This window comes from Mesoplodon bidens (genome assembly GCF_964165515.1).
Source record: "Mesoplodon bidens genome assembly, chromosome: 13".
Taxonomy (NCBI): Eukaryota; Metazoa; Chordata; class Mammalia; order Artiodactyla; family Ziphiidae; genus Mesoplodon; species Mesoplodon bidens.
The window spans coordinates 32227184-32243974 of record NC_138169.1 but is presented as its reverse complement, the minus strand read 5'-3'; the positions used below and the strand labels follow the sequence as shown (position 1 = coordinate 32243974).

At 48.5% G+C, this 16791-nt stretch overlaps 1 protein-coding gene across 3 annotated transcripts in view; it reads left to right on the top strand.

Annotated features, from left to right (window-relative positions):
• The first annotated feature begins 1184 nt into the window (after nt 1-1184).
• PTPRM (protein tyrosine phosphatase receptor type M) overlaps nt 1185-16791 on the top strand; it is a 768668-nt gene continuing 753061 nt past the window's right edge. For 2 of the 3 annotated variants that reach the window (XM_081252729.1, XM_081252730.1), the window contains exon 1: nt 1186-1385. In XM_081252729.1, the coding sequence (XP_081108855.1) occupies nt 1313-1385 (73 nt within the window). In that variant the 5' untranslated portion in view covers nt 1186-1312. Of the gene's footprint in view, nt 1386-16791 lie in introns of all 3 variants that reach the window. The other variant, XM_081252728.1, reaches the window with a different exon arrangement.

Below are 16791 nucleotides of genomic sequence, written 5' to 3'. Positions count from 1 at the left end.
ATACTTCAAGACATCATTTGATTCATTACCCACGCCTCCTCCCGAGTTTCCCAACACTGCACCAGACACAGAAATCACAGGTTACGTAGGTCCGTGTGACCGCCGCCTTCCGTGCATGGCCCGCGGCTCGCTCGGGCCCACCCGGGACGGCTGGGACGCAATGAAGCGGCCGAGCGTGTCTCAGAGGGTGCGAGGTTCCGGGGGCAGGAGCGCGGGTGTCCCGCGGCGCTGCCGGTGCGCTGCGGGGTCTCGGTGCCCGCGGCCGCAGCTAGCTGCCCGGGCGCTCGCCAACTTCGCGGCGCCCGCGGCGCGGGGAAGCCGCAGACCCTCGCAGCCCCGGGATCTGCCGGCTCGCCTGGACCGCAGCCGCCGGGGAGCGCGGGCCCCGCGACTCCCTGTGCCTCCGGCCCTGCCCGCCGACACTGCCGTCCGGCGCCGGGATCGGAGCCGCCTCGCCCGCCCGCCCGCGGGGCCGCAGGCCGCTGTCCCGCCCGCCGCGCTCGCCAACTCCCGGTGGCCCGTGACCCGGGACAAACTTCTGGTCCAGGCGCGGCCCCTGCGCGGTCACCCTCCTGGAAGCCGGCCGCGAAACCGAAGCTGCGGCGGGAGGGAGCGGGTGGCACCGCCCGGCCGCCGCTCTCCGCGTGGTGACGCCGCCCCCGCGGCCACCCCCCGCCCGGCTCCCCCCGAGGCGCCGCGGCCTCCGAGCGCCGGGCGCGGGCCGGCGGGGCCGGGCGCTCACGCCCTCTAGCGGGCCGCGGCGGCGCGGGCGGCCGTGACGTGGGCGCTCCCTTCAGCCGGCCTGCGGGGCACCGCCAGTCAGTCGGGGAGCAGAAGCCCCGCTTGCAGCCGGCGCGGGCTCGGCCATCGGCGCGCCGCCGCCCGGGGGCTGGCTCGCCTGGCGGCGCAGAGGCGGCGGGCGGGACACGCGCTGCCACGGCCACGGCCCCGGCCCCGGCCACCGCGGCGCCGGAGGCTCGGGTCCCGAGCCGGGGAAGGAGAGCGGCGGCCAGCGCAGCCGCCGGCAAGGAGGGCGGATTTTGGCTCCACGGGCGCGCCCTCCGCTCCCTCTCGCAGCGGCGCAGCTCTGAGCGGGGCCGGCTATAGGGCGGGAGGACCCAGGACCCTCGTCCCCGGCCCCGGGAGCCTCCGGAGTTGGGACTTCTGCAACTGTTAGCACTTTGGGCGTCTGGTTCTGGCTTTGGCTGTTCACCCTCCTCTTCTTGCCGCCTTGGAGGCAAAGCTCCCGGCCGCCCTCCGCCCTCGCGCCCACCCAGCGCCTCCGGGAGCAGCCCGGCGCGCACTCAGCACCATGGGGAGACTTGGGACTTGCCTGGCGACTTTGACCGGACTTTTGCTAACTGCGGCGGGGGACACGTTTTCAGGTACGTGGGGCTGCGCCTGCCGGGGCCTGAGGTGCGCGGGCCGGAGGGGGCCCGGGACGCGGGCAGCTCCCGGTGGGAGAGCCCCAGCGGCGAACGGCAGGGCCGGGCAGGGGGCGCGGCGGACCGGGCACCGCGTGCCGCCGCGGGCGCGGGGTCGGCGGGCACCTAGCGCTCCGGCGGGCCGAGCGGACGAGTCCCGGCGCTGGCCCCGGAGCCTGGCCCCCGTCTCGGCCCCCGCCCCTCCGCGGCCTGGGCGCGTGTCGGGGCGGACGGCGCCACTCGGAGTCCCGGGTAGGTTCCGAGAGCGACAGCAGAAAACTTTGCCTGAAGTTGGGAGTTGCAGCCGCCGGCCGCCGGGCGTGGGCGCTGCGCGGTCCTTCCCACGGCGAGCGGCGGCCGGGCCGGGTCGCCGTGCCCGCTGCGCCCGCGCGGTCGCCCGACCAGCCAGCGGCTCCGGCGGCGGCGGCGATCGTCAGTCCTCCCCCCGCCGCTCGGCTCGCGGCGGCCTTGACCCCGGCTCGTCCCGGCGGCTGCCCGGGAGAGCCGAGGCGGCGTCCTCATCGGTCCCGGCGGGAGGACCGGCGGCCCGGAGGGAGTGGCCGGCCCGCAGGCCCTGGGCCCCCGTGGCTGTGCCCCGCCGGGCTCCCCCTCCGAACCCTCAGCCCCGCGGAACGCCCGGCCGGGGGCAGCGGTCAGCCCGCCTCGCGGCCCGCGGTGCCGGGTGGGGAGGAAAGGGAGTGGCGGGGAGGTGCCTGCTGCGCGCGGGCGGTCGGAGCTCGGAGAGCTCCTTGTCGGAGGACGCGTGGCCGGGAGTCGGGGGTCAGGAGGGGCGCGAACCCCGCACGGTGTTAACCTGGAACACACGTGGATGGACAGCCGGCGCCTGCACACTAGCACACTTTCTTTCTCGTGTGTGTCAGTTTCATTAAGGTCCACGTAGAATGGTGGCAATGGGCTTGTTTTTCTTTTAATAAAAAGCCTGCTATTTGGCCTTCAACTTGGGTTGCAAAATAGGTTTCTATGTTTATTCGGGAGGAATGAGTAAGTTGAACTTTTTGTTTGTTTTTTAAATTTCATGAAGGACACTTTCACTGACGGTAAAGCGCATGTTTTAAAACGTTTCAAACGTTTGCCTCTGGCTGTCAGATCTGTGGAAACCTACATCTTTACTTTCCCGGAGCCCGAGGGACACGCAGGCGCAGAGGCCGTGCCCCGGTCGTGCCTGAGCCCAAGGACCCTTTGACCACAGTTGGCCGCTGCCAGGAAGCCGAGCGTCGAGTTGGCTGCTCGCTCTATGCTGTCAACTTCAGTAGAGAAATACCCTTTTCCCAAGTTTAATATGTCATTAACTGTCTGGTAATTGCACGTGCGCCGGAGGATTTAACAAATGGATCCACTGCTGTCTGCTATAAACTTGATGCAGATATTGACCTGCGTTCTTTCTTATTAGTGAATTATGGAGTAGACTCGCCAGTTGTAGAGCCTTGTAACTCATTAGTGTTAGAAGCCAAGGATGAGGGCCTTAGTTGATGGTTTTCTCTTTATTAAGAATCCATAGCTCCCTGCCTGGGATTTGTTTCAAGTTAAGCTGTGTCAGAAAGCATTTGGATGGATTTTCAAGTTGTGGGCAAGGGGGTGGAAAGAAATATTTATGTAGCTTATTTAAATGATCATTTTCTCATCATTAGAAGGGACTTCAGCCTATGTAGTACTGACCTGTGTCCTTGTTAATGCTTAAGTAAATTAATAGTCAAACCAAAAGAGACTTTTTTTTTTAAACTCAATTTTAGCCAGATTTTTCTTTCAGAGGAAGTATGTCATTCTGTTTGTTTGTTATCATACCATTGATTGAACTGTGCCTCCTTTTCATTTGGAAGCCAGAGTTATCCTAGTATGTTAGAGGGTTAAGAGGAAATGAAGGGGAGTATCCCAGAGAGAATGCTTAGCAACGATGAAATTTAAAAAATCGAAGTTGGCAAAATGTGTGTGTGCAAGGATCAGATAAACTGCAGTGCATTGTGCTTTTTCTCTCCACTTTGGGTTTTAGGTAGAACATGTGGGAAGCACTCAATGCTTTGGAAAAGTCTTTTTTTTTTTTTTTTCTTTGTATGTTGGGAAAGTTAATTCTGATGTTATGAGTGACACTGAGACTTGTTTCTCTTTACGAGTCTTCTGGACATTGAAATACTTGGCTGCTGTCCCCTGACTTGGGGATCCTTTTAGAGACAGAGGAGCTCGATGGGAAGTGGCTTGAGGGCAAAGGCAGTTATTTTTCCTTCTTGGTTCGGATAAAGCACTTATTACATTCACTGTTTGTTGAATAAATTAGTGATGTCACTTCTGATTATTTGCAAACATTCAAATTGTATGTGAACTGGCTGACATAGAAGGGAGGGAGAGGAGAGATTGTGAGATTGGCTTGCATTGTCCCTTCTTTTGAAATTAACATTTTCATCGCAGATTCTTCTTAGGGCACCCAATGGACTGAATCCCGAGGTTTTATGTAATCAGTGGAGGTTTTGTGTGTGTGTGTGTGTGTGTAACTAAGATTTATACACAAGACACTTTGCTATTTCCCCTCTGCATCCTCATATCCTCTTTTGGAATGCATTCAGAATTGATGTGATTGTTGATTAATCATTTCTGGAAGGTACTACACATAATTTGAATGCCAGATATCAGAAATAGAGTGCTAAACATATTGGAAGATAAAAGAAAAGAATTAGGTTTTTTGCCCAGGGGGACTTTTATTTAGTATATATAAACATTCCATTTTAAACATCACTTTCCATGTTTACAATTTCTAACTTGTTAGGTAAAGTATTGGAGGCTCACTTTCTGCCTTCTATCTAGGCTTTGAATGATCATTCAAAATAACTTATGTAAAAAGATATACAAGTAAGAAGCGAGGAAGAAAGTGGAATCATTCTTGCTTCTGCTTGAAATTCTCTTTTCCAGATTGAGAAGCCACATAGCTGGGGAGTCATTCCTCTTTGACCCATTTTCTCAAAAGCCAAGTTGTAATATATCCTATGCAAGGAAGTGTTTGGTTTTATATAATGATGAGACTGATATGGTAAGGTCTGGTAAGCAGGCCTTGGTTTGCAGAAGTAGAAATGCAAATAGATTGGTCCTTTGCTTCCACCTCAGTATTTGGAATAGATTAAACCTTAATATAATCTTGTGAATTTGAAACTCTTCTTGAGAAATTTCTTATTTAGAGTACTCTTTTAAGGACATTTGTGGGAAAACATCCAAAATCTGAATGGAGTCTGTAGTTAGTAGAACTGTACCAATATTTAGTTTCTTGGTTTTGGATAATTCAACTCTGATTAAGTCAGATGTCAACACTAGGCGAAGGCGGGCGAAACATGTACTTGAAATCTTTGTACTGTTTTTACAATAAGTTGAAAATTATTTCAGAATACAAGATTGTACAGAACCCTTTACAAAGAGTGTGAATAGATTTGTTTAGCAGTTTGATTTATTTTTTCTTTTTCTGATAACTAGAGTCATGACATTTTATATTTTTATGGTGCTTTAATGAGATTGATAATGGACGTGATGAAAAGACTTCAAGTTTAAATCAGGGTGCATGTGAGAAATATGCCAAGAAATCACTTTAACATTTTTAGTGTTATGTGGTTATGTGGATGTAAAGAAGTATTTATTGCTTGAGCTTAATCAATTGTTCTGATCTGGAAAAATCACAGGTTTTAGTCTCTGATGTTTTCAAAAGGTTATTTTACAGATTTTCAGTAGAGAAGTTACTTACATATATTGATATGTAGATACGTGTGTATGTAACTTGAGTAATTCTAAATGAACAAGTAATGAACAAGTAATCTGAATTATGTCTTCACATGATATGAACCCCACCTGAGTCTCAAGCACAGCCTTTAGTTTTGGGAAAAGTTGGTTTTAGAATTTAGGTACTTCTGTGACAATTAGATAAAAGTTGATGGCTTTATTGGAAATTGTCATAGTTTTATAACAATTGTAATACATTCCAGGAATTGATAGGCTGTACATATCTGTTTCAGTAGAGGCACTGTTTGGGATTAAGCGTTGTTTTCTCTCCGTTTTTGTTTTAGGTTTAGTTTTCTCGAATAAGCATGTATTATTTAAATATCCTAAGACAGTTTTTAGTTAGGGGTCAGGCATTTTAATAAGTAGTTACATACTTTTTCAACAGTATAACATTTTTCTTTTTTTTTGCGGTACGCGGGCCTCTCACTGTTGTGGCCTCTCCCGTTGTGGAGCACAGGCTCCGGACGCACAGGCTTAGCGGCCATGGCTCACGGGCCCAGCCGCTCCGCTGCATGTGGGATCTTCCCGGACCGGGGCACGAACCCGTGTCCCTTGCATCGGCAGGCAGACTCTCAACCACTGCGCCACCAGGGAAGCCCAACATTTTTTTTTTTTTTTTTAAGGTGGTGTCTATCATGCTTTGTAATTCTAGGATTCTTCTCTTTGAAAACCAACTTTCCCACAAACTTTTCTCCAGGGGCTTCTTATCTTTATGACCACAACCTATTAATAAGCTTATTTTGTAAGTGAGAGAAGGTTTCATTACTACTGTTTTTCAAACTCACTAATGAAAAGTTTAAAGAAGATGCAAAAGCACATAAACCTCCCATCAGAAGAGGATGCTGCTTCTCCAGTTCCTAAGATACTGCCGTGGTTTAGCGTTTAGTCATCATAAAGCCTGCATTTATACTGTTGCTCCGAAAATCAGTAGGTAGGGCTGGTGTTAGGTGGGGAGCAGGAAAGCTTTAGTCATTACCCTTGGTAGCCTGTGGTCCCCCCGCCATGCAGGGCGGGGGGCGGCTGGCAAGGCCAGAGCCTGATAAAGGGGTGGGAACGTGGGAGAGGAGAACGAAAGAAGAACACAGGCGTGAGAAGGGAAGGCTTGTGTGTGCTCACCTGTAAGAACACAGGTCTGCAGATCCCGGCAGGCAGGGTCGCTTTTCTTCCCCTCTCTTTGCTGTTAAGGGTGAAACGTATGGAGAGTTTAGGGAGGAGGATCAAAAGAGTGACAAACGGGCAGGGAGAGCAGGTGACAATCCTACACATTGATGGCTTTAGGTGGCCTGGGGGAGGGCGTGGGGTGTGTTCAGCCTGTGCTGCTGGTGAGCTGTGTGTATACCTGTGCTGCTCAAAACCAAGCGTGCCCGAGGGTCACTGGGAGTGGTCCTTCCCGACTTGGTCTCTATGGCCGGCATGGTGACTGTGATGTCCAAGGCCCCTGGAGGGTCCCACAGCATCCCCAGGTGATCCTGGCCATCTTTCGAGAAACGTTGTTCCAAAAGAACAGTTCTTAAAGTGTTGTTCTTGGACTAGAAGCCTGAGCATCACTCAGGAACTTGTAGACAGGCAGACCCCTGCCCCCTCCCCCCCCACCCCCAGGGGGACAGAATCAGAAAGTCCTGGGTGGAGCTGGGGGTGGGGGCAGCAGTAGGTGCTAGAACTAGCCCTCCGGGAGCTTGCGATGCCAGACATAGAGTATGAGTTGTAAAGGCCTGGCATCCACATTCTGCATTTTCAGCCTCCCTTGACAAGAGCTGAAAGGACCTAGGGATGAAAATATAACTCACGTCCATGCACTTGTGAACACCCCTGCCCCCATCAGCGTGGCCCAAGTTATGAACAGGCCGATGGGGTGGTGCTGTGACTCTCAGCCTGTTAGGGGAAACCGCCAGCGTGACGTTTCAGATAATGGTCTTATCTGGGGAAGATATTGGATCCAGCCAGTTGTGAAACGAAAATGAAAAAATGTCTCCTCTAATTTTACTTACCACTTTGTAAAGTTTTAGTTAAATCTTGCAGTCACGATTAGCCACTGGAAATTTCTCTTGGTTGATACTGTGTTTCGAAGATATTTGTTGGCTTGTTGTAAGAAAGGCATAGCCCAGTGCGCTTATTAAAATGATGCTTTTAATTCAAGTGGATGTTTACTGAGCACTTACTGTTGGGAAGGCCCCTTTAGGGGGTCGGGGAGGCATTGGGGTGGTAATGGGCAAAGATCGGAAAGATATAGTTAACTGTACTTTGGAAAGTTGTCCAATTATTGAAAGTTTCAAAATCTACTGAAATCGAAAGAAGCAAGGACTGTCTCAGGCGAGAATGAGAAATTTGCATAAAATTTGGAATTTTAATATGGGAATGTGACACTTTGCCTTTGGAAATGAACTTCACTTCCAAACAGAAAAGAGAAGCTTTTCAATATATATCTCTTTAAAGTACTGATAATGTACTTTAATGTATCTCCTAAGATAGAGCCTCGTTTCTCTGTTATCCACAAAAGACAATCCCTGACTCTCTGTCATTTAATGCTCCAGGTAAACAAAATCTATTGTAAAGTCATTTAACAGATATTTATCTTAAAAACACTGTCACCAGACTTTCAGAGAATCAGTGGCCGGTGGAGTGCTTTCCACGTGGCAGGCGGGCCTCCAGCTCCCTGCCCCTCCGGCTGCCATCCCCAGCCCATCACTAGATGTAGCTGCACCCCTAAACCCACCTGCCTGCGCTGGGGGAAGGCCCAGCTTCACCCGCAAGGCTTCCTGGATGCATCTACTTACAGATGAAGGAAGGCACGCTCTTGATGGGCCTTCACCTGCTTATAACTCATTCACATCAAAAGAAATTCTTTAGTGGAAGTTGCTGCATTAGTCGCACTTCTCAACACTGACCTCAAGACAGCTTTAGGCTCTGCCGTGATTTCTTCTTGTTTTTTGGCTGTAGCATAAATGGCTGCTATTCTGTGTATAGCAGTGGGACTTGGAGAAGTAGTATATCTGGCAACTCAGAGTTTGAGGTAAAGTCTGGTGCCTTCACCATCAGGCCTTTCGGTAATTGACCAGAAGAGTGGCCACGAGCAGGTGTGTGTGACATGTTCACGAGGAATGGGGGTACCGCGCTTACATCTGCAGGAGATGCCTTCTTCAGCATCGCCGGTTCACGTATATAATTCCGGAAGTCATTGAAATTTGCACGGACATCTGGATTCAGTCCATTTTTCTGCTTAAAACTGAGAAGACTTCTGAGTCATTAAAAACTTTTTCTATGAAGCAGAAGGTTTGGGCCCCAAGTTGGAGGCAGTGGGAGGGTGGAGGATCTGATGCAAGGCTGTGTCACTTACCTTCAGGCTGGGGCTCCAGGGGAGGGAAACTGTGGTGGTCAATGATCCAGGACCTGCAGCCGAGAGCAGATGGGAGTAAAGTTGTCAGAGACTTGTCAAAATGGAGAAGGTTTTAGACCTTCCCTTGGAGAAGGAGGCTAGCGTTTAACAGAATGATTTATTTAAAAATACAACAGCCTAAGCAGAAGCAAAGCATTTGCTTTGTATGGGGCACAGAGCAGAAACACTTATAGAGCATCGGTTTTTCTTCAGATGGGTGAATGCTCACTTTCATCTCTTTCCTATTCAATATGCAGAAAGCAGATTTATTTCAGACAGTGAAAAGAATATGTTTTCGTTTGGGTTACTGTGGATGTCAGAGGCCCGGTGCTTCTCCCCGGTTCCAGTGGTGGAATCAGAACAGGGTCTCGGGTGGGCTTCTGACCATGGGTGAGGGGGCTGGAACACACCCTTCCTGCAGTCCAGTCTCGATGGGTTCTATTTGATCTCTCTTCTCAGTTGGTGTAGTTTGAGATATTTTAAATCATGTCATAACCACATGCTTGAAGTTGGCTCATTGTGATATTTTCTCTAGATACAAAACTATAAAGTTGTCTAAAGCATTTCTTTTAAAATAAATACTCATGTATAAAATCAAGTTACTGAACAGTGTTTAGCATGTAGTAATCACATAGTAAATTAATAAAGTTAATAAATATTTGTTGAAGGAATGAATAAATGATTGAATAAAGTTCCCTTAGGGAAGAAAAAAATCAAATTACTTCTGCTTACTGCTGTTTTTTTAATCTTTCTATCAAGTTTGATTTTTTTTTTTTAAAGCATTTGTAATCATCTTAACAGTAGGCCCAGGTTGTGGGTTCGGTGCTTGATACCCTCAGCAATTTATAGGTGCATAGAGATTCAGTCGCTAAATTTAAAGGAAAACAGTTACCTTTTGTTAATTAAATGTGCAAAAGTGAGCCTATAATTTTATCGGGTATAATAAAAATTTATAAATCAGTTTTTGCCATAAAGTAGAATTTTGGTATAATACTGATCTCTAAAAAAAAAAAAGAAATTTACTATGTGGTAGATTGACCATGTTTCTACTCTAGGGGCATTCAATTTCAGTTACTGGAGTGTTAAAAGAACCATGTATCACCAGTAAGAAGTTTCCATGGCAGGCAATAGTATGTATCATCTCCTGTTTTTATTTCTGATATAGAATGAAATTGATTGCACCTGCTCAGAGCTCAGCCTGCACCTTTCCATCTGCTCATGTTTGGTATGCAGGCAGGCTCTCATTCCTTCTTCATTCACTGTGGCATGTTCTCAGGTGATGAAACTTAATAAAATGAGGCTTCTTTGACAACAATCTTGTGATCTGTTCTCCACTTCCTAGACTTTCGACACCTAGGCCTAGGAACGTGGTGTGACATCTCCACGATTGACAACCGTTGGCATACGTCTTGTGTGTATGTTATGGGGGCTCTTGCCCTGTTTTCTCTGTTTGTCAGTTACCATTTCATCCTGTTCGTGTGGCTCTCCCTTTGTTGCTAGCCCCTGTGGGGGGCTTGCTGAGAGGCCTGTGTTACCGACCTCGGAAGGTTTGGAGCGGGGGTCCGGCCATCACAGTGGGACTTGGATAGGAGGGTGTTGTGGCCTGATGTCAGCTCTGGGGCCCCTGGGGGAGGAAAGGGCAGAGGTGCCCCGGCACATCAGGTGTTCCTGGTTTCAAATTCTGTTTCTGCCACTGAACAGCCATGCGGTCTTGGACACGCTGTTGGATTTTTCTGAGGCTTACTTTTCTTTTCTGGAAAAAATACCTTGCAGGAGTATCCTAAAGACTAAACAAGTGGACCAATGCCGCGAGGTTAGGAGGCCTCATGAGGAAAAGAGGGACCAGTCAGCTCTGCCATCGCCCCTTGGAGGTGTAACCACACGAACTCCCTGTTTTTCTGTCACAAAGGCTTGAATATTGACAATGTCATATGGTTCAAACTCACAGATCCGCTTTCTGGGTCCAAGGGTTTGTTATTTGAGTTGCCTGGGGGCTCTATGGGTGATGTGTATGTAGATGTGCTTATACACATATTTATGTTATAAACATATGGCCAACATTATGTTTTAAAGGAAAAAAAACCCCTTGAAAATTACAAAATGACCCCCTCAGAATCGGCACCGGGAAAAGCCAGCACTGCTTAGTGCTGGAAGGCAGCGTTGGAGACCTGCATTGGAATCATCCGAAGCTCTTCTTATAAATGCAGATATGCGGCCACAGAAACTGGTAAAGAAACACCTCCGATGATCTTTTTTTTAAAAAAATAATTAATTAATTAATTTAGTTTTGGCTGAGTTGGGTCTTTGTTGCTGCACGCGGGCTTTTTCTAGTTGTGGCGAGCAGGGGCTACTCCTTGTTGCCGTGCACGGGCTTCTCATTGCAGTGGCCTCTCTCGTTGCAGAGCATGGGCTCTAGGCGTGTGGGCTTCAGTAGTTGAGGCTCACGGGCTCTAGAGCGCAGGCTCAGTAGTTGTGGCGCACGGGCTTAGTTGCTCCGTGGCATGTGGGATCTTTGCGGACCAGGGCTCGAACCCATGTCCCCTGCATTGGCAGGCGGATTCTTAACCGCTGCGCCATCAGGGAAGCCCCCTCCGATGATCTTGATGCTCGTTACAGTTGAAAGCGTACTGGCAGGACGTTAGCAATGACTCAGAGACACTGCCCTTTGGAGAATTTATCACAACTTTTCTGACTAGTGTTAAGAAAGCATCTGAGGATGGTTACATGAAGTTTCACGTACCACACTGTAATTGACTGGAGAGTATTTCTCTTAAGAAGCAGAGGCTTTCTGGTGTCAGAAGAGAAAATGAATTACAAAACACGGTATTTTATAGAAACTAAGCCACTTTGTACCCGTCTTTCAACTTGGTGACCTCCAGTAAATGTGACATCCATCTGGAATTTTTAGGGTATAATAAAAGAATAAAGATATTTCAGAGAATCAGAACACAGATCATTTTAGATCTTTAGATTTGCAGCTGTGAGCCAAATTTTGAGATGACTCATTCAGAGAAGATAACAAGACATGATGACATTGGGGAGGTAATTTTCCAGCACTTATTTCTATCTGACATTCATTGAAACATGGACACTGTAGAAGAATCGGTCTTAGGGGCCCCATAAGCAGGGGCCAAAAGCGTGGCATTTTTATTGTAGTCACTCCTAAAAGACTTGCTAACCTCAAAATGGGCATCCCCGTCTGTTACAGCACTTGAAGTTTCCACCAGCTCATCATTTTGACCAAGGAAGAAAGGTGCTTGTTGAAATGACATCTCTGGGAGTGGTGGCTCATTAAGTCATCTTAAATATGACACCCCCAACTCGCTATCACCTCAATAAGTTAATATCCTTAGATGTCAGATTTCTCCCCCATAAAATGAAGACGTTTGATTCAAGGATCTGTAGGGTCTCTCCAAATACTTAGACAGTCTGAGGATTGTCACCTGAGTTCACATTAGTTTGTCAGGTAGCACGGTGTAAGGGAATGAGACCTGGATCCTTGGGTCATTTTTGATAGATGAGGATGAGAGAAATGTCTAGAACAGCGGGTCCAATCTGAGACGGCACCTGATGCAGCAGGAAGGTGCTTGTTAACGGGAAGTGGGTGTAGCAGGGATGTTGGAAGGATTTTAGGCGCTTCCCACGTTTGCCATCAGCTGCCTCTGCTCAGATGTGCACAGATGAAGCCTACTCTTTTCCTCCATACTTGGGGATGTAGCTGCCATCCACAGCTGCCACCAAAGGCTCTGCAGCAACAAGGATGTTTAGGCTGAGCTTTTCTGCTTAAACCTTGGCAACATAGATAAGCCTTATTTCAGGGGCTTAGAATTGATAGTAATAAGTGATAACTATATATTGGGCATTCATTGTGTGCTGGGTACCATGCCGAGAGGCTATGATATTCTCAAACGTACCGCTGCCCACTAGCTAGTCAAAGCTTGGCTGAGGTCTTTGGTAGGAGCTTTGGGAGGTAAAGCGGTCTCCATTCCTAACAAAGCCAGGTTCCCTGAGCACGGGGTGCGTGCACTGTATTCTCTCTCTCCTCCCCTCCCCGTGCGCACAGATGCAGGTTGCCTTTTCCTGATTTATGCCTTGATTTGATGCCATCCACCTGTACTGAGGTGTGCTCTGTGCAAAAGCATTTCAAATGGAGTGTCGGGTCTGTTAGAAAGATGCTGGGTGATGTTTTATTATGTGATGTAGAATCTTTATAATGACCTTCTGGGGAGCTTCCTTCGGGGTCACAGTTCCAGGAAAAAGTTTGAGTTTCCTGTGATCTTCCTTCTTGTGGACACAGCGAATTGTATAACTCATCACATTTTCCTCTTTACGTGGGCTCTTAGGATGCCAGATTCACATATGTGTGCTGTAGTAGTTAGAACTTTTTTGAACAGAAAACCTCAGTCAAACTGGACTTCATCAAACAGAGGATTTGTGGGCTCTTGCAACAGAGAAGGCTCTGGGTGGCCCAGCTGGTCCTAGTGGCTCAAGGCAGTCAGGAGAGTTCTGCATCTCCTGAGCTGAGTTCTCCAGCTCCAAGCCCAGTCTCCCCCCAGCCGTACAGACCAGCTCCTGCCGCGGAGCTTGTGGAGTCAGCTCACATCACCTGTCCCCACTTTAACCTCATGCCCTGCTTGGCCCGCCCACTGGGCCAGGCGTGGGGTCCGCCCGCAGGAGCCACAGGGAACAAGAGTGCGGAAATTGAGGCTTCTCCACAGAAACTCAGGCTCTGTTACCCGCTGGAGAGAGTGGCTGCTGCCTGGGCCTAAAGCCGCAAAACACCGAGAGCCACGATCTCTGCAGTAGAACCTTAATTCTGGCTCCTTTTCTGGGCCTGAGTCTTAGTACCCCTCTTCACTTGTCTCACCTCATGCCCCTTTATCATGCTGTGTTTTATATATCATGATAAGTGCATTGAGTCTTTTAGAACTGGGTGGTGGTGATGGCAGAAAATCAATGAGTTCCAAGTCTTAGCATCTGAGCGTTCAGAACGCAACTTCTGTGTATGTGCGCTTCTTTTACATCCTAGTGACACCAGGAACACGGTCTCAGCTCATTAGCAATGAAGAACACGGCTGTGGGAAGACGTCAGGGAGGTTATGATAGCCGAGTTCAGTAGTTCCCCAACTTATTGTTTAAAGCATCAAAACCTTTTGGTTAAGCAAAATCTTACATAGGTAGAAAAGCATAAAAATCTTTTGGTTAAACAAAATTTGACGTGGGCAGGTTTAAAAAATGACTCTCCAAATTGGAAAGCTGGGTATCTGACGAGCTACTGCCCAGTAACAGATGCCCCCAGGCTTGGTGGCTTAAACAACAGCCATCTACTGTTTTTCCTGTTCTGTGGAGGGGACGCGTGTCTGCTGATCTGAACTGGGATTGTGTGCTTTCTGTATATGTCTCTACTCAGCTGACCCTGGCCGGGCATCTGCTGATATTTTGGGATTGGCTGGCTGCAGGCTGGTCTAGGATTGGCCTCGGCTGGGCTCCCCTTCACGTGGTCCTCCACCCTCCAGCAGGGAGAGTTTCCAAAGAGAGAGCAGAGGGTTGCCAAGGCCTCTTGGCTTACGCTTGGGGAGGGCACATTGTCACCTCTGCCTCATCCTTCTGGTCACAGCCAGTCACACGGCCAGTCAGGAATCTAGGGTGGGGAAATAGACCTCACCCTTGGTGTGCGGGGTGGCAGGGCCACATTGTGAAGTGTGGATACAAGGACAAGGGGAGAATGGGGCCCTACACAGGGCTCTGCCAGGCCCCAGGGCCTGCGTCCCGAGATGCCTCTGCTTTGCAGAACACAGTTGGGAAATCATTGGCACATGAAAAAAGGGAATATAGAATTGCAAGACCTGCGTTCAAGGGCCCACCGGCCACTTGCTGTCCTCCGAGGGGAAGCTTTTGAACTCGCTGAACCCAGTTCCTTATCTGTAAAGAGGGTCATTCTGGGATGTTCTGATTCAGAGGTTGGCTTCAGAGATCGCATATGTTAATGGATGGTATACAAGAAACTTTTACAAACTGCCGTGTCTCTGGGTGTATTCTGGAGGTGATTAGAGTTTGCTTAAACCTGAGTTCTCATCCTGGCTGTGTCATTCATCAGCGGGACAGTCACTTGGCTTCCCTGAGGCTGGTTTCTTCATCTGTGGAGAGCGCTGCTGTCTTCCCCCTTGGTCACCCTGGGGAGAACACAGCGCCCCGTCTGTAAGAGCCACAGCCCCTGTTCTTCTTAGAGGCCTGTGACCACAGCATAACCTTGAGCCGTTGTCTGGTGTGTTTCCTTTATGTCTGCAAGCCCCAAAGGGTGTGGGTCCTCAAGCCCCAGGTTTTCTTCGATTTGTAATCCGATTTATCAGCTTATTGCTACGTCCTCTGGCTTCTCAGGAGCAAGGGAAGAGGAAATAGGAATATTTCGTGCCACTAGGTATCGGTCCTTCACGTGTTGGTTGCCTCCCAAAACAGTCCTGTCAGGTGAAATGGTGGCTGTCATTTGATGGTTTTTTGAAACTGAGGCCCCAACATTTCAGGATGTGGCACAGACAGTGGGTACAGCTCTTTGTGCATCCCAGGGGACTCCATCCCTCCAGAGCCTCTGGGGCCCGAAGCACAAGTCATAATTTTTAAGTGTGCTTAAGTATTTGGTACAGTTTCTCATTTTGGTGTTAAAGACGATTGTAAAGTTGGTGTAACCCAGCAGTGCACTGTAGCTACTGCTATTTTATAGCCTCTGAAATAGCAAATGAGAAGGAAATGTACTTAGCTTCTAAGTAACTTGTACGAAATGAATGGATGAGAGACGTTATCCGTATTTTTCACAAGCAGAGGAGGGGTGAATGCTGTTTTCTCCATGGTTTGAAATCCTCTGGATAGAATTGTATTTTTGTAATTTCTTGTGTTTTGCATCTGGAGATTGGATTGAGGTGAAAAGTGTAAAAACCTTCGCAAAGCTCTTGTCTCTGTGTGTTCCTGGTCTTGAGTAAAATGCCACTAAGGTCAGTGAGATTTCATTTAAGACTTTTCACCTCAGGTGGAGGTGAACAGGCCTTTGGAGATTGTTGTTAATCACCTTCTTTAGAACAAATTGCATTTGCTTTTGAGGTTGGACAAAGGCAAAGATAGCACGTAGATCCCTATTGGAAGATTGAAAACACTTCAACGAGTCAGGTCTGATTGCAGTCATCACGGGAATTATTTGGTATATAATAGTTTACAAGGGTTAGGTACTTTGCTTATTTAAATCACTTTTTTTGTTGCAGCGTCATTGGGGAGATCTATGCCAAAATAAAGCGTGCATTAATAAAAGTAGAATAAGTGAATATTAAGAGGTTATTAGCATCTTACAGAGTGATTTTTAAGAAATTATGGATTTAGGTTTTTTTTTAACAGAAGTATTTGTGAAGTGATTGTCATTGTTAACAGATGAAAATTTACATGTAAGTACCTATTTTGGAAAGATTCCTGAGCAGCTGGAGGTAAAATGAGGGGGTCTGTCCATTGCTAGGGATGAGGGAGAAGCCAGGACTGGACCTTGGGATTCTGATGTTTGGTTCTACCCCCAGGTGGCACGTGATTTGGGTCAGGTCTCCTAACTGTGACTCAGGTCCCAGAAGAATAAAATAGATATTATAATAACTCCTTCGTGTGCCTAAATTATGAGGCTCAGATTAAATAATTTAAACATTTGCTTTCTCAGCTGCAAAGTCTTGGCCGCTTGTGGTCAGCACACACCCTGGGTTGGCTCTGGCTCAGGGTTGCAGCCTGAGTCAGGACCTTCTGGGGGGCTAATCTGTGTGCCTGCAACCCCCCTCCCAGGCTGGCGTTTAGTGAAAATCAAAAAGCTGCCAGCACCACGTGGTTGCCCTTTTGCTCTTTATAGATGGCAAACTGCTGTTAAGTTGGCCTTTTTTCTTCTTGGGATGCTTTCTGAGTGCATCCTGTTTGTTCTTTTCTGGACCAGCCCTCATGTGCCAGGATTATCATTGATGCCTCAGTTCTATGGACTGAACCCGAACATGGGGTGAGGCATCTTCCATGGTGGGGAGGATAGTTCAAGAGTTGTTTGTAGGGCATCCTTTTCCAGAAACGAGTAATTATCGAGGAAAGAAAAGGAAGAAAAAAAAAAAGAAAAAGAAATTATCGAGGACTAAGCCTGGACTGAGGCAGGATGAGGCCCTCCGCCAGAGGAAGTGGCTGTGGCCTCGAGTGTGAGGGCTCGTGGGCTGCTTTGCG